We start from the raw sequence: 23,102 nt of genomic DNA, 5'->3' as shown, positions 1-23,102 counted from the left end.
GAATGCAGGGCAGGCTTTTTTCCCCAGCCATTCTGCCGATGCAAAGCAATATTGACTTTCAGCATACACAGTGAGCTTAGCTTGGCACCTTAGGCAGTGACTGCCATTTGGCCCAGAAAGCTTCAAGTGACAGAACAATTTCCTAAAGTAAACTTATATGGAGCTCCTTTGTAGGATTTAAAGCCTAATAAGCTGAATCTGTCATAAAGGTTACAGCAATGAGAGGTGGGGGTTAGAATCTTCTCAACCCACCAAAAGCACTATGATTTTCTCAAAGTTCATGGACCACAACAGTTTCCAAGAACAAATGGCAAAGTCATACCTATATCCCTAGTGAAGCCATGACTAGGGTATGGTACAGAAAAACCTACAGAACAAAGGAATACCACAAGCATGATGCCAATGGCCAATGTCATCTAATTTGGATGCCACAAATGGCAGTGACCATTGTCCACTTTCCCTTTAGATAAAGTGTGTCCAATCTTTTAGCTCTTTTGGGCTGCATTGCCCAAAAAAAACTTGTCAAGAGCTACATATGGAGTTAAATGTTTTACATTATTGATTATAATATTATAGCAACATTTAATTTATATGTAATATATGATTTTATTAGTATTATAGATTGTATAAAATTGATGTTAATATTATATATTTGTGTAATATAAATAAATAAATATTTAATTCTATATGTGACCCTTGACAAGTTTCTATTGGGAGACAGAGCTTGAAGAGCTACAAGGTTGGATACCCATACTTTAATTTAGATCAATATTTCTCCAAACTACAAGCTCCAAAGAAGAGCAAAAGAATAAAATAGGATAGAGTAGGTTCTAAATAGAAGAACTGGAGGCTTATCCTGGAAGCTTAACCAGAACAGCTAGCTGCCTAACAAGAGTCTTAGTTGAGTTGTCTTTAAATCTTGAAAATCTTTCACTAATGACCCAGGAGGTCATTATCTATTTTAAAACTCCACATGTGCAGGTGACTAACCATCGGCATAATGGAAATCAGCATGCATTTAGTGTTCATCTAGTCCACAGCAGAAATGACCTCGCTGGAAAGCAACAAAAAAATTTATCTTCCTCATTGGGCTTCCCATAATGCCAACAGGATAATGACAAGATCTTAGTATGAACACTTAAATGAGAATGAAGAACTTCTGCTCCCACATCGTCAGCAGGTCACGGGAAGCAGACTATTCTAAAATGGCAATGGAAAGGTGCTACCTAGACAGGTATAAGATTTTATGAGCCTTGGCATCTTTACATTACTGTAATTCTTCCATGTGTTCCCAATCACCCATAAGCAATATATGTCTCCCACCAGTGTCAATGGGGCATTCGGAGTATAGTTTCTTGCAAACTCTCCTCACCTCCAAACCATCTTCACAGATAGTCCCTAAAAGGTTTCACCAAGCTAACCGGTTGGTGATTTTAAGCTGGCCTATTTTACATGGTATCATTTAACATTTTGATTAGAGGCTGACCAGCCAAAAGCATCATTTCATCCACATCTCTGAATGACATATTTCAACCCTCATCTTTCAGATCTTAAAAAAAAATGCACATCAAAACAAAAATTAGCTATTTCAGTACCTGAGAAGGCAATATATTTCTATTCTGCTAAGTCAAAGATTCTACAATGCCTGGGAACCAGTATATCCACAGAAAAATTATAAATAAGAAATAATGACAAAGAATGAAGGATGCAATTCTAAGTTTAAGGGACATAAGAGTTAAAACACTTTCTAGGGAAGAAGTGCTTCACTCTCATATTGAACAAGATTCACATTATATACAAGAGATTAGATGCAATACTTGTGGAATTCATAAACTTTCTTTTTTTGTTGGTTTTCTTTTAAGGTTTTTTTTTGCAAGGCAAACGGGGTTAAATGGCTTGCCCAAGGCCACACAGCTAGGTACTTATTAAGTGTCTGAGACCGGATTTGAACCCAGGTACTCCTGACTCCAGGGCTGGTGCTTTATCCACTATGCCACCTAGCCACCCCTATAAACTTTAAACTTGCAATTAATTCCAACTCAGGTTGAAAGTACAAAACTAAACTCTTCACTTGAAAAACCCCAAATTAATTTGTTTTTCCAAAACCAAACTACACTAAAATGAACCTCTATCAGAGAAAAGTTGATTTGGAAAGAACTTTCACCAAAAGGCAAGATCAAGGCTAATAAAGCTGATTTCAGAAATCAATCTCTAAGGTGGAAATACACCCTAGAGCTCCACCTCCCCATAAGAGTTATGTATTTTCTTTATTGAAACTAACATTTTTATTCACGAGAACTCATAAAGTATGTTCCTTAGTTTAGGATTCCCATAGGCAGCTTAATATATTGCTGGCCAACAACAACAAAAAAGCAGGAGATAAAAGTCTGCTTTATAAGAGGAGCAAAAATGACACCAAATGCTAACTGACAATAACAATAACTTCTGGGTTCATTCACAAATCTATCAGTTTAGTCTGAAGCTCTTAAACAACCCTTTGGTGCACAGTTACCAAGTGTTAACTAAACCATCCCCTTTGCTTTCTTCAAGCTACATTTTCTAGGTCTTGACTTGGTACCACTCATTGAATGACCAGGTGTCTTATAATGATTAACAATTCATTTGCAGAAGTATATATTTTGCTAACCAACTAAATCAGATGGGGATGTGCTACAGCTCCAATTTTTTTTTCTTCCCTATGAAAAAACTCAGGAAAACCTATAATATTTTGAACAGAGACAAAAAAATTAACAAAATTATGGTCATTTTATATTTGAGTTTTTGGTGGCAATTTTTTTTCTATAAAATTTTAAGAGTTACCATTTGAACTGAAGCAACCTTTCTGGAGAGCAATTTGGAATTATGCCCAAAGATCAAGAAAAATGTGCATACCTTTTGATCCAGTGATACCAAGGTCTATACTCTGAAGAGATCATGAAAAAGGGCAAAAATCCCACATGAGACAAAAATATTCACAGCACTTCTTTTTGTAGTGGCAAAGAATTGGAAACTGAGGGGATGCCCATCAATTGGGAAAATGGCTGAACAAACTGTGGTAAATGAATGTGATGGAACACTATTGTTCTATAAGAAATCACAAGGGATGGGATTTCAGAAAAGTCTGTGAAGACTTGCATGAAATGAGCAGAACCAGAAGAATATTATCTACATTAATAATAACATGGGGTGATGGATCAGGTTTGATGGACTTGTTCATTTCAGCAATACAATAATCAAAGAGTTTTAAAAGACTTGTGATGGAAATACTATTCTTATCCAGAGAAGGAATTGTGGATTTTAAATGAAGACCAAAGCTTATTAACTTCAATTTTTAATTATTTCCTTACGTATTATGTCATTTTTTTTCCTTTCTTGTTAATGTCTTCTTTATTCCATTTGGATCTGATTCTTCTCTAACAACATGATCAATATTGATCTATGTTTAGCATGGTTATAAATGTAGAGGCTATATCAAACTGCTTTCTGTCAGGGGGAAGAGGAAAGGAGGGAGAAAAATTGTAAACCTCAAAACCTTACCAAAAAAAGACTAATAAAAACTACCATTGCATGTAGTTCGAAAAACAAATAAAGACTAAAAAGTGTCACCATTTGGCCTCAATCCACACAATAATGAATCTTATAATAAAAGAATTCTACTTTTAACTCAACTTTCCATTTCATGTTTTATTATGCCTGGGAAAGAATTCAGGAAATAGAATAGATGCAAGATAGTCCCTCACTATTACACTGTTGGTGGAGCTGTGAACTCATCCAACCTTTCTGGAGAGAAATTTGGAACTATGCCCAAAGGGAAACAAAAATGGGCATACCCTTTAATCCAGCAATACCACTACTGGGTCTATACCCTGAAGAGATGACAAAAAAGGGTAAAAATATCACTTGCACAAAAATATTCATAGCAGCCCTGTTTGTAGTGGCAAAGAATTGAAAATCAATAAATGTCCTTCAATTAGGAAATGGCTTAGCAAACTGTGGTATATGTATGTCATAGAACACTACTGTTCTATTAGAAACCAGGAGGGATGGGAATTCAGGGAAGCCTGGAGGGATTTGCATGAACTGATGCTGAGTGAGACGAGCAGAACCAGAAAAACACTGTACACCCTAACAGCAACATAGGAGCAATGATCAACCTTGAAGGACTTGCTCATTCCATCAATGCAACAATCAGGGACAATTTTGGGCTATCTGTATCCAGATATAGAACCGTGGAGTTTGAACAAAGTTCAAGGACTATTCCCTTTAATTTAGAAAAAAAACAACTGATATCTTATTGTCTGATCTTGTTATCTCTTATACTTTATGTTTCTTTCTTAAAGATATGATTTCTCTTTCGTCACACTCAATTTGGATCAATGTACAACATGGAAACAATGTAAAGACTGACAAATTGCTTTCTGTGGGGAGAGGGAAGTAAGATTGGGGGGGAAATTGTAAAACTTAAAATAAATAAAATCTTTAATTAAAAAAAAAAGGAAGTAAAGATGTAAGATAGTCCCTAATACCTTTCTAAAAAGTCAGGTGATATCTAACTAAGCATTTATGTTTCAGGAATGGGGGAAGGTTGCTGTTGCAAAGGCATGGAGAAGGGAGAGACAGGATGCCATGTACAAGACCAATCTGGCTGGGTTGCAGAACAGAGAAAAGACGAAATACACAATGAACCTGGAAAGATAGGTTAGGGTCAGGTTTTGAAAAAAAAATTATACTTTATTCTAAAGGAAATAGGGAGCCACCAAAGTTTATGAGAAAGGGGAGTGATATGGTTAGATATGCCCTAATGAAAAATCATTCAGACAGCTCTGTGGTGGATAGACAACAGTGGAGAGAAACTTGAGACTAGGAAACTAATTAGGAGGTTGCTTCAATTAAAAAAAAGGTGATGATGGAGGGCAGAAAGAAGGCACTGGCTGAAGGAATAGTCAGATGCAAAACTTGCAGATGTAGAAAAAGCACAATCTGGCAACTAAATGGATATGTGGAATAACAGAGATTAAGGAGACAAGGATAATGCCAAGGTTATGAACATGGGAGACTGGAATGGTGGTGCCTTCAACAGAAATAGGGAAGTTTAGAAGAGGGATAGGCCTGGGAGAAGAGATAGTATAATCTATTTTGTGAGTGTTGAAATTGAGATAGCTTCAGAACAATCCAGTAAGAAAGGATGATTAAAAGTGTCAGATGCAGCAGAAAGGTCAAGAAAAATGAAGTATCTCATAGTAAAAACAATTTACCTGGAAAACAAATCGAGGAGAAAAAAAATTAAGAATCATTGGACTATTTAAATGTCATGCCCAAAAAAAGAACCTAGACATCATATTTCAAGAGATCTTAAAAGAAAACCGCCCTGATCCCTTGGAATCAGAGGACAAACTGGAAGTAGAAATAATCCTCCAGTCAGTTCCTAAAACAAACCCAAACAAAAACTCCCAAGAATATTAGAGTCAAAATTTTGAGTTTTCAGGACAAAGAAAAAAATATTCTAAGTAGCTAGAAAGTACCAAGGAATCAGTCAGGATCACACACAATTTAGCAGTCATATAAAGGAGTAGAGAATTTGGAATATGATATTCTATAAGGCAAAGGATATGGTCTGTCTTATGTTTAGTAACTTAACCAGCAAAACTGAATATAATGATATAGAGGAAAAAGTGGACCATTAATGAATAGGGGACTTTCAAACATAAAAAGATCAGATAAAAGAATTGTGGGAAACTATGAAGGTCAAACACAGGAGTGAAGAGAAACAAAAAAATGAATGAACAATCATAAAGGACTAAACATAGACTGCATATATTCAAACATGGGGAGAATGTATACCCCTTCCAAATTCTATCATCATCAGGGTTCATAAACGAAGTACAATTAGATAAGGGTTAGGAGTGGTTGGTTCTGTTATGTCCAGTTGATCTTAACAGAAGAATAAAAAGAGAGAGACGAACATATTGGCAGGGGGTGGAGAGAGGAAAAGTGAAAGAATGGTTAGGGAAAATTATCCCATAATCAGGGTACACAATATCTCTACAAACAAGGAGGAAGGAGAATGAATAGCTAACAGCTGAACTTTATGCTCATTTGAACTGATCAAAAGAAGGAATGCTACACATACACACAAAGCACTTTTTGAGGTAGCTAAGAATGGGAATCTGAGGAGATGCCTCGGATTAGGGGAATGGATAAAGAAGTAATGGTAAATAAATATAATTGAATAATACTATGCTAAAAATCTCATGAGAGTAATGACCAGTCAAAATTCCAGAGGACTAATGATGAAAGAAGATGCCAACTTTTGATAGAGAGATAAGGATTCAGAGTTCATAAGACATATTCTTTTTGGAAATTGCCAATGTGGAAATTTTTTGACCAACTATGAGTTTGTAATGGGCTTTATTTTTCTTATGCTTTTGGGGAGGCAGGAAAGAGAAAAAAGAAAGGGGGAGGTTGAGAAAGTGGATCTTGGCTTATCAAAAGAAATATTTTTTAAGTGGTACCTGTTTTCTAGGTACACTCAATTAATATTAATTGATTATATAATTACTATAACCATCCTTTTGTTGGGAACACTACAGAACTATCATGGAACCATACTGCCTACTTTCTCCACATGAGTCATTCTGTTAAAAATGTTTCCCCCCCCACCCTATTTACCTCCTGCCAGAGAAGTAATAAATTTAAAATACAGAGAGACATACATTTTTGTACATGACCAACACAAGAATTTGTTTTGTTGAAGAGTACTTGCTTGTGATAAGGATTTTCTCTCTTTTTTTTAATTCAATGGGAAAAGGGGTGATAGGAAGTATATACATATTTTAAATGCATATTTAAAATAAAATTAAAATATTTTTTCTTTTTAAAATTACATGCAATTGAACTGATGCTGAGCAAGATGAGCAGAACCAGAAAAACATTGTATACCCTAACAGCAACATGGGGGTTGATGATCAACCTTGATGGACTCACTCATTCCATCAGTGCAACAATCAGGGACAATTTTGGGCTGTCTGCAATGGAGACTACCATCTGTATCCAGAGAAAGAATTGTGGAGTTTGAACAAAGACCAAAGACTATTACCTTTAATTTTAAAAAAAAAGCCCAACATCTTATTATGTAATTTTGCTATCACTTATATTTAATTTTTTTCTTAAGGATATGATTTCTCTCTCATCACATTCAACTTAGATCAACGTATAACATGGAAATAATGTAAATACCAACAGACTACCTCCTGTGGGGAGTGGGGGGAGGGAAGCAAGATTAGGGGTAAAATTATAAAACTCAAAATAAATAAAATCTTTCTGAAAAATAAAATAAAATTACATGTATTGTTTGCTTTCTTGGCCTTGTGACCAACTTTCCAGGCCACAAGGAAATCTGTGATGACAGCCTACTGACTAATGAGATGTTAATTTAACTCTATCATAAAGAATGTTTCTGCTAAGCCTGAATAATTTTTGATGGGTATTATTTGTTTTATTTTATTTTACTCTTTTTGTTTTTTTGCAAGGCAATGGGGGTAGAGTGACTTGCCCAAGGTTACAGAGCTAGATTATTAAGTGTCTGAGGCTGGATTTGAATTCAAGTCCTCCTGGGCTTGTGCTGGTGCTCTATCCACTGTGCTATTTGTTTTAACTGAAAATCTAGATTATCATTCAAAACTGCAACAAGAGCCTGGTTGAAAGCACTAGACTGTTAGAACATAGACTAACTGATTTGTGAAAATGATGACAAACATTTATTTCTTATACAATTTACCACAAGTACTACTAAAAAATGCAAAAAGAATAAATATCACTTTTTTACAGGACCTATTAAAAATATCTTGCATTCCATGGGCTGGCTCTTACAATTAATGATAAGATGTGCAGTTCAACACCGAGGGACAAGTACAATGCAAACTGAGGTAAGAGGTTGAAGACTGCTGTCTGTTTCAGTCAAAAAAGATAATATATCTAACTGAATGAAAAAAATGAAAGATTTGCAGGTATATAGTATATCTATCAAAATCATTAAGTTCTCTTATCAAAAGGCAATAAAAACAGCCCTAATCACCTCTCTCTCATCTTCCTTAAAAATAAAAGTCTTAATAATATTAAGATAGCACTATATTTCCTCCAGCCATGTGAATTTATATATGTAGTCAGAAGTTGAAGCCGGAAGAATAATTAGAAAGCCATTTCAATAATAGAGATAAGTAATGAGGACTTGAACTAAAGTGAAATGAAAGATATTATAGAAATAGAAATGACAATAATGATAAAAACAATAAAAATATTTATATAAGTCTTACTATGTGCCAAGCACTGTCCTTTGTGTGTTACAAGTATTATCTTTTTTGCCAGGAGATTGGATATCTGGGGCATACAAAATCTTAGCTACTCTTGGAGTTCATGGTCCAATAGCAATTTTGCACGGCTAAAATGTATGGTTTTTCTGGCACTGTTCAGTCAGGTTGAAGTTAACAGGCTGCTGGATTTGTACCAACAGGTCTCTATTTCCCATTCTGTGGGAAGAGAACCTGAACTCATTGAAATGGAATGGACTGTTGGGAAATAATCCCCATATAACATCAACACTCTATTTTCTGTTAGGGAGATAAGAAGTAAAGCTTTCCAAAAGCATATCAAGGAGTCTGTTCACAATTATTAAGCAGGAAGACCATCACTACTTCTTCAACTAAGACATTTCCTGTTGAAACATTATGTGGTTCTATGTCTTATATAACGCTGAAGATAAATTCATTATTCTTCCAGTATTGTGGAAGTTAACCAATTAACATCACTGACCTGTGAGGAAAGGGCATTCTTATGGATTTTCTTATAAATAAGTGCAGGGCAGATGAAACAGATTAGACTTCCCATTGTAGCACCGGTAAGACCTAGGATCGTCTCCACTAGAAAAAGAAAAGAAAAGCAATGAAAGAGAATAAAAATATGAGGACTATCTTTGAGGAAGTGAAAGAAAGATTTTACAAAGTGCTCAGATCATCAAGTCACCATTTATTTATCCAACAGTCAGCATGCTAAAGTGCTGGGCATTATCAGGAAGACCAAGATTTTAATCCCCCATTTTGATCCTTACCACCAACAAATCACACCACCTCTTGAAGCTTCAGCTTCCAGTTCCAATTCCAAGAATACTCAGATGAAGAATAGACATAAAGTACTTTGTAACCATTGGAGGACTTCATCAAGCCTCCAGAATGCTAATAGCAGTAGCAGCAGCAGTAAGAGGAAGAGTAAATGACATTTATATCTCACTTTAAGATTTGTAAAGCACTTTGTTAATGACAATCCATTGGGGTAAATAGTGTTTTAAGTATTATTTTTTCCTATTTTACAAATAAGGAAAATGACACATGGAGAAGTTAAGTGATTTGAAATCATACAACTAATGAGAAAATTAGTTAGAATTAAAATCCATGTCTCTGACTGTAAGATCACTGCTCAAAATCCATGTCTCTGACTGTAAGATCACTGCTCTTAGTCCAATACAGGTAGACTCCCCAATTTATGAATCCTGGAAGCAATGGATTGTGGAATCTCTAACTATATGTGATTCCTGACATCTAAAGGATTAGAAATCTCCTTTGATTTGTTATTTAATAAGTGAGGAATAAAACCAGGAATACTATCTGCTTTCATACAGCAACATGGGGCAAGGACTTGTCCCTTGAGCTCAGAGTCTGAACCACAATAATCCTTTGTAGCAGTGCGCAAGGTCAGGGTTGAACATTCAACTTTAGTCTTTTGCATACACTGGATCTTTGATGGAAAACTCTAAAGACTTTGGGCAGCAGGTCAGACAAAGCAGGCATAAGTTAGTGGTCAAATATCACAGTCTAGATATTCTAGAAAATAAAGGAAAAGTGGGAAAAAAAAACTGGAAAAATCTCAAGTGGCCTTTCCATCTTACCATTTGGGATCATGATTCCACCAACCATAGTTCCAAACACGATTCCAAGTGTGAGAGCTTTAAATCGAAGAGGGGGCATATAACCTCCAGCCGCAAAGGTACCATCTTTTTGCTACATGAAAGAAAATCAAAACATGCTAAGTTTTGAAATTGCTGCTTCCCCACTCCAACTCTCCTGCAAAGCAATTACTCAAAGGGTCCTGCTCCACACACCAGACAGGACTTAAAGTGGGGCTGAAATGGTGGTTTCACCTGCCAGTTCAATAGTCTACATATGTAAGCATTAACAGCTCAAGTAGATTTGGTTGAGCAATCTTAATGTGAATCTGCAACTTGAACTTGCAAAATGGTAAAAAGCTATTATTACACATCCTGTATGGATTGTAAATTTTACAAATTCTTGGGGCAGCTAGGTGGCTCAGTGGATAGAGCACCAGCCCTGGAGTCAGGAGAACCTGAGTTCAAATCCAGTCTCAGACACTTAATAATTACCTGGCTGTGTGGCCTTGGGCAAGCCACTTAACCCCATTTGTCTTGCAAAAAATTTAAAAAAAATTCTTGAAATATTAAGGGCAAATTCTTGCATTTGCTTTTTTGCTTTTAGGATCAGGGCAGGGGAAAAAATAAGAGGTAAGAGCACAACGGTTCTACTATTGGACAGGGAGCAACATGAGGAGTACCTCTAATATCAAGTTGAGTTGATCGGGTTAAACTTAAGAGGTGGATATCACCTGCATCAATCTATCAATTGAGCCTCTTAATAGAAGCCTCATAGAAAACAATCAATGGGAGCAGCCAGATGGCGCAGTGGATAGAGCACCAGTCCTGGAGTCAGGAAGACTTGAGTTCAAATCTGATCTCAGACATTTTATACTTTCATAGTTATGTGACTATGGTCAAGTCACTTAATTCCACTGCCTTGCAAACCCCTACCCCCCAAAAAAACTCTCAAATGAAATTCCAGGGGGAATCAAAGGAAGAACATATAATATAGGCAGTACACCCAAACCAAAAATCTCTCATTCCCAATTCCAGGAAGTACCTCTAATTTTTAGGGTTTAAACAAACAAAAAAAAATGTCAGAGTTCACTGAAAGCAGACTACTCCCAGGCATAAAGCAGGGAACATTACAACTACTCATGGATGAAGTTTTCTGAGCAAGGTGTACGTGCTCTACTATCTCCAACAAAAGATGAAGAAAATTCCCCAAATTTTGAATTATCCAATATTTGGGAAAATAAACTTTTGGCAAGTACTGAAAAAGGACCAGACTCAAACTCCAGAAACTGGTAATGTAATGGTATCCTTCATATTATTTTATATTTTGTATTATTTTAATTTCAAATGGTGACTTTTTTGTAAAAGGAACTAAGTAAAAATTTATGTGGCATAGTCAAAAAGCTACAACCCAAAGGAATGGAGACATCTAACAAAGTTTTTGACTATGGGAAAATATTTACTACAGTATGTCATTAGTCTTGCCTTTCTCTTAGCTAATAAGTTTCTTTTTTAGGTTTTTTGCAAGGCAATGGGGTTAAGTGGCTTGCCCAAGGCCACACAGCTAGATAATTATTAAGCGTCTGAGGCCAGATTTGAACTCAGGTACTCCTGACTCCAAGGCCGGTGCTCTATCCACTGCGCCACCTGGCTGCCCAATAAGTTTCTTCTTAATCATATATTACTTTAAAATTAGGAGCCTGAATGGCTAATGGAAGAGAAGCAACTCATCCACTATATACCAGGTTTAGCATGTAGAGACAAGTGAAAAAAAGTTTAAAGCATCGTTTTGAATCCCAACAAAGCAGCTTCTGGAATTCTTTTATATTTTATAAGGAAATTAAGCAATTAAATTTACACATTTACCATCTTTACAGACCACCTTTGCTTTTACAAATATTCCAGAATATCCAATGAGTGCCACAAAATATGGACTTGTGACTTAAACTAAGATATAGGAAAAAATTCAATTTTAATAGAAGTTAAAATAGGGACAGGGATTGGGCCAATGATTTCCTTGATAAAAGGAAACTTCCAGGTAAGGAAATGTTCTTCGCCATTGTAGGTGAGTACCTTCTCTACAACTTGGAGGCTTAGAGTTCTTAAGGTTAAGTGACTTGCTCAGGATGATACAACCAGGATGTGTCAAGGATGAGAGTAGTAATAAGGGAGAAGGGTCAAGGAGTCATAGAAGTGGATGAACAACCATTCCTTTGGCTACAGCTTGCTCTCAGTGTTCTTCATTAGCCAAACCACCTATACAAACTAATAAGAGCCCTGGGCTTTGGTAAAATTAGCTCAGGCTTGGGGGAATAAAACAAAGCAAACAAAACCAGCCTCTGGGTCAAAAAGAATGTTAAGAGAAAATCCAAAATATGATCCATACTCTGTAGGCTACTAAAGCACGTAGAAAGGTTGCTTAATTTTTATATTACTGTACAAAGCTAAACTGAATCACTTTCTAATAGGTACAGCAGAATACAACCACAAGGATTGATGGTAGAATATTTCCAGAGCAATGCTCCCTACAGATTGGGGCAATAATACTACAACAACATACAGTAAAAGCTCAATTAATCAAAGTGCTTGCAGAATAAGATTTCCCAATTAAATAAATTTTCCATATAATTCAGGGTCACAACCAGCAGACCTTTTAAATTTCAACCCATTACTGAAAATCTCTCTAAAATGCTGCCATTCCCTTTCCTGCCTTAGTAAATATTGAACATAATTTTAACCTTCCTTAGCTAGTTCAGGATCTTATATTGTCTTAGGCCTCTCTCATTCTGACTCATCAGTTGAATAGTACTAAAGATGCAAAAGATATTGGGGAATAGGCTGACTCTTTCCTGACCCTAAGACATTATCCTGTAAGTTGCTTTTCCCTAATATATTCCTAATATCAGCTTGATTTTTTTTATGCCATTTGTCTCCTTCTTCTAAATGTCAAATGTAGGACAAAAGGTAGAATCATAGAATTGGAAAACACCTCACAGGTCATTTAATTTACCCCCTACTCAAATCATGAATCCTCTCCTCCATCCTCCTGGCAGGTAATCAATCTAGCCCCAGTTTAAAGACTTCTGGTAAAGCAAAAGTCTTGTTACCCAAAGCAGCCCATTCTATGTTGGAGCAGTTGGGGCAATTTTAATTGCTAGGAAGTTTTTCCTTATCCTGGGCTAAAATCTGTTTTACTGTAACTCCAAACCATTAGTTCTGATTTTACTTAGAAGCAAGCAAAACAGGCCTAATGTCTCTTCAATATATTTTAACAAGATAATAAGATCCAAGAGGGCCAATCATCTAAATTATATATCTCCTCCAACACCCAGCATAGTGCTCTGCATCTAGTAAGCACTTAATACTTGTCAAAATGAATTCTCCATAACTATCCTATAAGCCAATTGCTATCACATTCTTTTCTCTAGGTTAAATGTACCAAATTCTTGTTAAAGGTACTGAATAGAAGCTTAACAAAGGTTACACCATGTTAAGAAAAGTTTTACCTAACAGGAAAACTTTAAAAGACTGAAAGACATCAAGATTAGTATCATGAAAATAACTTCATTTTTTTTTGTTTTAAGAACCAGTTAAAATAAAATCTTACCTGCTGCTCAAAGAGAAGAGTGTTCAATGCTTGTCTGCAGGGTAGAATCATCATAGGAAATCCAACTGCCACTGACATCATGAATCCCACTCTAATCATTTCAGTCACCAGATTAGAAGGAAAGTTCATTAACACATTGCCGGCAATAGTTTCTGTGAAGCTAACATAGCCAAAAAATCCTACCTGTCCAAATGGAAGAGAGATGAGACAGGAAGATAATTCTGATCAACTTCTAAGTTAACTCAGAAGGGCAAATAAAAGTAGCAAGGGCAATACCCTGATCCTAAGTAATAATTCACCTTTCATAAAGGCCTTCAGTGTACCCAACTCCTTAAGGCAAGAAACCTTATAATTGAGTCATTAGTCTTATATCTTACTGAAAATCAGCCAAGACCAAAGACAGCAGAATGATATATACCATGGCTACAATAATTTAACTAAAAATACTAAAAGAAAGTTTAAATGAGATTAAATTTTATCATAATTTCCTTTGAAATGTAACAGAGACCAAAAATGTCTAAAGCTCCCAGTTTAGAAGAATTTGTGTAAAATGTAAGAGAACCATTTATACAATGACTACAACCCTAAAGAAAAATACTAGTTTAAGAATTATGACCATCCACTTTTTAGCAGAGATGATGGATGAGAGGTACAGAATGAGACATGTATCTTGAGACATGGCACAATATGTGGATCTGGGTTTTTTTTTGACATTATTTGGCATGGGGGGGCTTATTTTGGGAGAGGATGGGAGATACAATTAGAGGAAAGTGGGAAGGAACAGTGGCAGTGTAACTTTAAAAAAAAGAGCATCAATGAATAATTTAAAAAATAAACAAGTTCAGAAGAGGATACACAAGTAGGATAGTGCAAAATCAACATATTAAATGTGAAATATGCAAAAAAAACCCACCCACTAAACTATACATAGTGGAAAGTCACAGCCTTATATGCAGTCCTCTTTATCTATTTTTCATATATGGAAACTGGCCCACCTCTTCTTTTCCAATTTCCTATATGGGGAACTTCATGCCACTTATTGCACATAATATGCAATATGCCACAGTGGAGTAACTCATCACATATATGGGGGTCACCCATAATTTTGTTTCTTTGGAAAGAAGAATTTGTAATCAATTAGCAACACTAGAAGAATCTGATATTTAAAAAAATGAGATTTTGTGTCATGGAGCAGATTATGAAATTCTTGAAAACCTTTCAGAATTTCCCAGCTATATTCAGCCCTCTCTCTTCCTCCTCTTCAATTCTATAATTTTTCTGGGGACAGAACTAAAAATCTTACCAGGCAGAAGTTTTCTGAATGTTTTTATTTTAGTTAAAAGAAAGGTACAATTGGTAAAAGACTGTTGTAAAAAAAGTCATAAAACATTTTTAAAATAAAAAAAAATTTTTTTTTAAAAAACAAAAGCTCCCAATTTACTGGACAGCGTCAGTTCCAATAACAGGAACTATAAAAGAAATAGCATCCGATATATCCAAAAATCTCAAACTCTTGAGTTTATCTATATAGCAACCCTCCTTAAAGCAAAGACTAAAGCTGGGGTACTCAAAACCTGGGATCTACAAATGTGTTTTATTGCTTTTTACCATTTTGGTAATTGTGTTTCAATAAATTGGTTTCCATCTCTTATGTGTTTAAAAACATTATTTTAAGAAAGGGTCTATAGACTTCACCAGTCTATCACAGTGGGGTAGGAGTGAAAGGCCCATGATACACCCCCAAAAACCAAGTGCTTTTTAAAAGGCTGTCCAATATGGGGCAGCTAGGCAGAGGAGTCCTGGAGTCAGGAAGACCCAAGTCAAATCCAACCTCAGACACTTAATCACCTAGCTATGTGTCCTTGGGCAAGTCATTTAACCCCAATGCCTTACAAAAACCAAATAAATTAAAATAAAAATTTAAATAATAGGCAGTCTGATAGTATTTTTAAGGCATTGACATACCTCTGGAATAATTACAAATCAATAATGCTCATATACTCTTTGACCAAGAGATTTTACTATTAGGCATTAATGGTCAATGACAAAAAAAAAGTCCTATAATATACACCAAAATACATAAAACATCTTTTGGTAATAGGTAAAAAATTGTAAACAATGTAAATAGTGATATCGAAATCAAATAAAAATAGATCTGTGAACCCACAGTAACCTAGAAAAATGCAAATTAACATTGTCTACATTGTATTTTTATTTATTTTATTAAGTATTTCCCAATTGCATTTTAATCCGGATCAAGTAGCACTAAGAGTGGGCAGCTAGGTGGCATAGTGGATAGCCTGCTGGGCTTGGAGTCAGGCCTCATCTTCAATCAACTTCAAATGCTTATTAACTGTGATATCCTAGAAAAGTCATTTAACCTTCTCTTAGTTTCTTTATCTGTAAAATGAGTTGGAGCAGGAAATGGCAAACCACTCCAGGATCTTTGTGACCCCAATTTTAGGTTTTTTTAGCAAATAGGCAAAAACAATTGAAATGACCAAACTACAAATACACTGGAGAGTTTTGTAACCATGAGTCTGACACTTCTGAGATAAATAATCATTAATTAGAAAATGGCTAAACAAATTATGGTTCAAAAATGTGATGGAATATAGGAAATAATGAATATGACAAATAGAGAGAAGAACTGGAAGAGTTATATGAACTGATACAATGCAAAGTAAGTAAATGAAGGAAAACAATGAGCAATAATAACATAAAATGAAATAATAAAATAATCAAAACTATGCAACAAAATTATGAGAAAATGATTCAAAAAGATGAGATATAAGAAAATACCTTTCCCTTTATCTTTGCAAAGGTAGAAGGCCATGAATATAGAACACTGTATATAGGTGATATAAAAACAAGAAATAAGGATTTAAAATTAATTTTTAAAAAATTATTATGTATTACTTTTATATATCTGTACTTCTTTGACATGCTTTATAGAGAAAGGTTTTGGGGAAGAGATATGAAAAGGAGATAAAGAAGCATAAAGGGTCCTTACCGTAATGTAAAAGGTGGTGACCACATTAAGTGATGAAGCAAATATGGAGCTCATTATTTTAACTGATGGTTCGTCTAGGCTGTCATAGGTGGGCAAAACCTGGCTACATAAAAATATGCAAAGGATAATGTATTTCAGAAAGAAAAGTTCAAAATAAAAACATGCCTCTGACCTAAATGAGAAATTTCTAACACCCTCCTCCCCATTAAAAAAAAAATGCTGTGCCAGTATTTGTAACATGTCAAGAAATTTCATCATGCTATCAATTTTAAGTGAAATAAACATATCTTTAAAACCCTTTCTCTTTCCCTGAATAATATACATGATACAAAAATTTCAAAAACGGTGAAAAATGATAGGCTATTTGTTTTACTGAAATACTAGTGGAACTACTCCTGTGTTGACTGTTCTTGGGACCCTCCATACTGATAATTAAAGTAATGCTTTGTTTATAGAGTAAAAGTGGGAAACTGTTGGGAAATAAGTAAACTTAAACAAAACTCAAAATATAAGTATTTTTGTCATCTTGGTCCAATTCATAAAAACCTAACAAATATTTTTGAGGTATCTAACAAATTTTAAATATAACAGGGGAAGGGAGAGTATGCCTTTTAGCAACTTATCTTTTTCCTATTCTAATATTGAACATACTTCAACTAAGTTCAATTAAGAGACTGCTGGGTTAGGTGGGAAACACTAGTTAGGAAATATCACCTATGTACAGTACCTGAAGAAACAGGTTTCCTTAATACATATTTTTGTGGTAAAAATCTTTGGTCTCTTTTTAAGGGAAAGTGGATAGAAAAGAGTCTGAAGGCATATGGTGTATATGTGTGTAGGATATGTAAAGGTATATTGAAGTGTACTGGTACGAACACAGATGTTCCTGATAGTGGGCTATGAGAGGCAAAAGTTTAAGAGGAGAAACAGAGTTGGATAAGAATATATATTTTTCTGGAAATACAGGGTGGAAGACAAGTTAAGATGGGGACTAAGAAATTGAGTTTAGGCAAAGAATCCTAACAGTGATAGAGAAGAATGGGCAAGAGTGGTGAATGGTAATGATTTGAATGAAAGACAGAAGAGTAAATTTGGGTTGTTTTTTTTTTTTTGAGGAAGAGTTGACATAAAAGTTTAGTAATCACTTCCATTATAATCTGTTTCAGACCAAGGGCTCTTCATCTTTTTTTGTCAAAGACCCCTTTGACGGTCTGGTGATGCTTATGATGATGATGAGACTCTTCTGAGAAATATTTTCAAATGCATAAAATAAAATACATAGGATTACAAAACAAAGTACACTCAAATAAAGTTATCAAAATGTTAAAAAAAAAAAAAAGCCTATGGAACCCAGATTAAAAAATCTAGCTCTAGACCAATCTTTTCAAAGTCCTTTTTATCAAAACATTTCATGAACTCCTACATTTCTAACACTCAATAATTGAGAAGATATATACAGTTATGTGAATTTAGTAAAACTTAAGTGAATTTGTAGCTTATTAATTATGACAGCATTTGGGGGGCATCTGGACTTTTAAGTCTAGTATCAAAAAGTAGTAAAGAAATGTCTATAAATACCAAACAACAATTATTCTTTCAGAGTTTCCAGGAGGCACTGAGCACCTAAAAAATTTTGTCTTGAGTCAAAGGCATCAATATATGACAGAGATAGGACTTTATTTTTTTATTAATCTGTACATTTATTCTAAATATAACAAATGTGGGCAATTTTAATATACAAATAATAGAAAAAAAAGATTGTACATAAAACTGCAAATTCCCATTACAGTATTTAAATTTCTTTTAATATAATACTTTCAGCACATTAGGTCAAAAGAAGATCCATAATAGTCCATAGGAATATTCAACATCTTCTGTTTACTCCTATCTCCAACCTCAGTTTCTAATTTGAGACTCTGTGCCAGGGTCAACTTCACCCCTTCTGGTACTCTTAGTAGGGTGAGCAAGTTCTGTTTGGTTCTGACCTAGCTTTCCTGAGTTCCTATTGCTGGCTTTCACTTTCCCTGGCATTTCTGCACTCAGAGACTCAGAGCAGACTTAAGTAGCCCCCAGAATTCTACCTGTATTTGGCTATCCCTGATGAGATCCTGATGTAGTCGTCCATCTTACCTGGGGCTTCCCCAGTCAGGGCACTGAGTGGCCTTCTGTCCTGTCTGAAGCTTCCCTAATCAGACCACTGACATGAGTTTTGGTCTATTTACCTAGGCTCACACTAACTTCTCTGGCAGAATCCCGGTTTCCTATGTCAATTGCTTCTAGCTATCTTTTCTGTGGTTCTAGGCTATATTCTTTGAATTTCTTGGTCATTATTCATTCTTTAAAAATTTTCTATTTTATTTTTTCCCAATTACATGTAAAGATAATTTTCAATATTCATTTTCTGTAAGATTTTTTGAGTTCCACATTTTTCTATCTCCCTTCCCCCCCCCCCCCCCCTTAGGACCAATCTGGTTCTCTTTCTAGATAATTGCTGGAATAAAAGTGGGAGACAAACTTCTATATAGCCATCTATGCTCTCATACTCTTAAGCTCAGGAGCTTTAACCTAAGTTTTTTTCTTATTTCAAAGCTGGTTCTCTATTCCAGAACATTTGAAAAATATTAATATACATATGTGCAAGGCATATAATTTATGTAGTCTTTGAAACATAATTTTTCTTATTTATTATGGAGTCATTTAATGAGATGACAAACAATTTTTTGTCACTGTCAGAACAAAAGTCAAAGACTCCCAATAATATACTCTAGACTCAAAATTCTTCAGGTCTCATTTTGTTAGTCCTATGTGGGCTTGGGATGATTCTAAGAAAGGCTTCATTTCTTTCTATTCAATCAGGAGTGGATATACTAATTCTGTTTGCCTATCCTTATCCCAAACACAGCTGTTAGGAAGGAGTGTGACAGTGTTATCTATCCCAACACACATATAGACTATCATACAAAATCAAGACAACTCTAATAGATATCAGTAAGATATGACAAAAGGGAAAAAAAATCTTAGTTCTCAAAAGCAAAAAGTTTTAAGTTCAAAGAACTTCAATAGTAAAGTTTTTAACCTTCTGGCCTGGCACAGTACAACGTTGTCTACTCAGTTGCTGTGATCAGGGTTCAATGGTATGAACCCAATGCTTTAGCATCTTGACCATTACTTACAGCTTCTCCCTTATTTACCTATGTTATAAAAAAATATAAATGCATACTGCAAGAAAACTCAAAGGATTATAGACTAAGAATTAGATGGATCCTCAGAAGGTTATTTAATCTTATCTCCTAAACTGAGGCTCAAAAAAAATAAGGAACTTATTCAAGACCACACAACCCCAAAAGACAGTGCTGGAATTTGAACTCAGGTTCTCTCACACCAAATTCCATATATATCTCACTGCCCTTAGTTAAAGAAGCCAGAGGAGGAAAGTTTAAAGATATCACTTCCCCTGAGGCCACAATTTGAAAAGAAGATGAACTTGTAGCAAAGTCAAATTATTTCCAGGGGTCTAGTCTTTCTGTCCATCACAGCACCAAGTCTACATATTTATTTTGCATTTTGAAGCATAGTTACATATACTATCTAAGCTTGGTTCCCTTCCAGACAAGAGCCATCTTCCATGAAGAACTCATGTCCCACATACTCAAAGAGATATGTGTATGTATGTATGTGTATAAATATATATGTGTGTGTGTGTGTGTGTGTGTGTGTGTGTGTGTGTATGGGAAGTTTTATATATTTATGTATGTGTGTATATATGTATATATGTATGTATGCATATATACATATACACGACACATATATGCCAAATGGTCTTGCTAAAGACTAAAGCTTAGGTTAAATGGATCTTTCCTACTTCTGACCATTTCTGAGAATATACTGTATATTGTATTGTATCTGAACAAGATCAAGATTTCTAATTAGATTCTAAGACCTAAAAGTCCAGAATCTATAAACTTATCTCAGAATGGGATCAAAGAGGTAGATAGGACCTTAGACATCACCTAGTCTAATCCTCATTTTGTTAATGAGTAAACTGAGGCTCAAAGAAAGTGAAATGACTTCTCCAAGATCACCTAGTAAAAGACAGTCACAATTCCAACCGAGGTCCTCCAATTTGTTCAAGGACTCATGGTAATATGTTATTAACTTTCAATGTTAACCTTGATCAAAGAATTATTTGTTTCAAATAAATGAGTATTTAATATCTTAGGAAACAAGACAAAAAGGAGCAGGCAACAATAGAGAATAGGAATATGTGGTATTTTAGGTGTAATAATGAACAAATCATAAAAGGTTATGAAAACAGAAATGACACCAAATTGTGTCAATTGATCATTCCCAACAAGTATAAACAGCATAATCTTGTTCTTCACTGGTATTTACTTACACACACACACACACACCACACACACATTTGCCACTAGAGAGTAGGACTATTATGTTTCTACATGTGTTAAATACATATATTTTAAGAAGGGGATTAAGAGGTCAGTAAAAATGAATACAGCAAGTCTGAGAATAACAAACTTGTGACATTACAAGTGGCCAGAGAATGTGTTATTCTTACATTCAGAGAAAACATAGGTTTTTATCTTTAGGTTTAGACTGCTATTTAACTGGTATAACAGAATCTATATTTAGAGAGACATGTGCACACACTATTCCAGACCATATAATTTTACCCAAGTTTCCAAGTCCAACAAATATGTGCTAGTAACTACGTGGCCACCACAAGAGAGCAATTGGGCATTTAAAAAAAAAACACAGGACAACTGGTAACTAGGTAAGCTGTAAAAGAATATAACTTCTGTCACCAATTATAATGGAGACATTAAACAGCAAGACTGGAGCATGTTCTGGTAGAAACTGAGCTGCCAAGAGAGAGACGATAAGTGGGAAATGATGATTTGGATCTCGCATGTGGGTGTAAACACAGCAGCATGAACAAATTTTATCTGTCACATTAGTTTACGATTGGCACAATACATGTTCACTAAAACTACAGGAGGGGGGAAGCCCAGTTCTGCCAACCTCCCTAACGTTGATGGTCTTTTCCCTGTCCACATTTGGATTTACGCCTCTATTTTGAGCCGGTTACTATTCCAACCGAGCATGAATCACTTGCTCCTGTCATTTTGGTAGAGAAGGTAATGCTGCTGGAATTATGGAAATAACCTGATCTGCATTTACATAGTGCATTGTGCCAAAAAGAAAACACACACACACACACACACACACACACACACACACACATACATACACAGAGTGGGCCTCTGTAAGCATATCAGCAACAATCTGAAGTCAATGTTTGTGCAATCTCCTTTTAAATATTCCCCAACAGCTAAATTTTGGCAAAAGATTAGAAAAGCTGCCTATTCAGATGGTTTTTGGTTGTTGCTAAAATCCAAACTGCCAACTCTCTTTTTTGTTGAGAATCTGGCAAACTAGGCATTCTAACTAGTTACTCTAAAAACATGTTTCAATCAACTCATCACTGAAATACAACTCTCAACTTAGAACAGTAGGGAAAGGGATATAACTGAAAAAGACATTATTATTCTTCAGTAGTTTATTAACACACACTTAACAAGGGGAAAAAAAGGATGATTTCCCCATTCATCACAGTAAATAACGCCCCTTTATCATTACAAAATACATTTCATATCACCACCATGAAAATCAGAGAAAAGGAAGTACTTACGACTGACAGGCAAAAGACATGCCAAAGATAGGAATGCAACGAAAAATGCCCTCCCAACGGGTGTAATTAACCCCCTCCAGCCACTGCCCGCCGAAAAGGCCATGTCTGAGAGATGACAGTACTATCTGTAGCCAAGGAAAAATAAGAGGCATTAGGATTGAAACATAAAATCTCAAAATCAAATTTCCTAGTAAAATTAATAATGGAATGCTAACATTGGTAATACTGTGACAGAAGCAGGAGAATGCGGAGCTCTCAAATTGGTGTAAACATTTAGTGTAGGCTGGATTTCTCATTGGATTCTCATAAGAAATTTTCTTACTTCTTTGTTTGACTCAGACTAATTATATTTCTATAGGTGCATTTATTATTACCAAATAGGCAATAGTGATCTTCTGGAAGGTGAGGTGTACCTTACTTGGACCTCCACAAGCCATTAATATACATCTATATCACTGCATTAGAATGTTTTTACAAGAACTGAGTTCAGCTGCTCAGAGTTTTCCTTAATATATCCAAACAGATGTCCACATAAGGGGTCACTTAAAGCAAACATAAATGGAGTCCTTGCCCAATCCTTGGCATCACTTTACTTATGGTATTGGCAGGAAAAAAGGTGTTCCCAAATATTGGCAGGTTCTTAAGTATTTCTGTACCATGCCAATCAAATACTATTTAAAAGATGAAAATTCACCAAAAACAAGACTATCAAGTTAAAGAAGTAACTGGAAAAGTGGCATAAAGCGTTACTGGCACTGGTCTGTCAAAAAACTGAATTAAGGGATACTGGTCTTTTCTTCCATTGCTTTAAAAAAATCTCATGTCAGTTAACACACAA

General features: G+C 35.2%; 1 protein-coding gene across 1 annotated transcript in view; it reads right to left on the bottom strand.

Moving 5' to 3' along the window:
- The window catches only part of SLC38A10 (solute carrier family 38 member 10), a 64,185-nt gene that overhangs the window by 22,429 nt on the left and 18,654 nt on the right, over positions 1 to 23,102 (bottom strand). The window contains exons 6-10 of the mRNA XM_074224934.1: positions 22,265 to 22,389; positions 16,555 to 16,657; positions 13,542 to 13,724; positions 9,938 to 10,049; positions 8,809 to 8,915 (exon numbers count right to left, since the gene is read on the bottom strand). Of these exons, the coding sequence (XP_074081035.1) occupies positions 8,809 to 8,915; positions 9,938 to 10,049; positions 13,542 to 13,724; positions 16,555 to 16,657; positions 22,265 to 22,389 (630 nt within the window). The remainder of the gene's footprint in view (positions 1 to 8,808; positions 8,916 to 9,937; positions 10,050 to 13,541; positions 13,725 to 16,554; positions 16,658 to 22,264; positions 22,390 to 23,102) is intronic.

This window comes from Macrotis lagotis, chromosome 2, assembly GCF_037893015.1.
Source record: "Macrotis lagotis isolate mMagLag1 chromosome 2, bilby.v1.9.chrom.fasta, whole genome shotgun sequence".
Lineage (NCBI taxonomy): Eukaryota > Metazoa > Chordata > Mammalia > Peramelemorphia > Peramelidae > Macrotis > Macrotis lagotis.
Note: the sequence above shows the minus strand (reverse complement) of the source record. Positions and strands in the feature narration are given on the sequence as shown.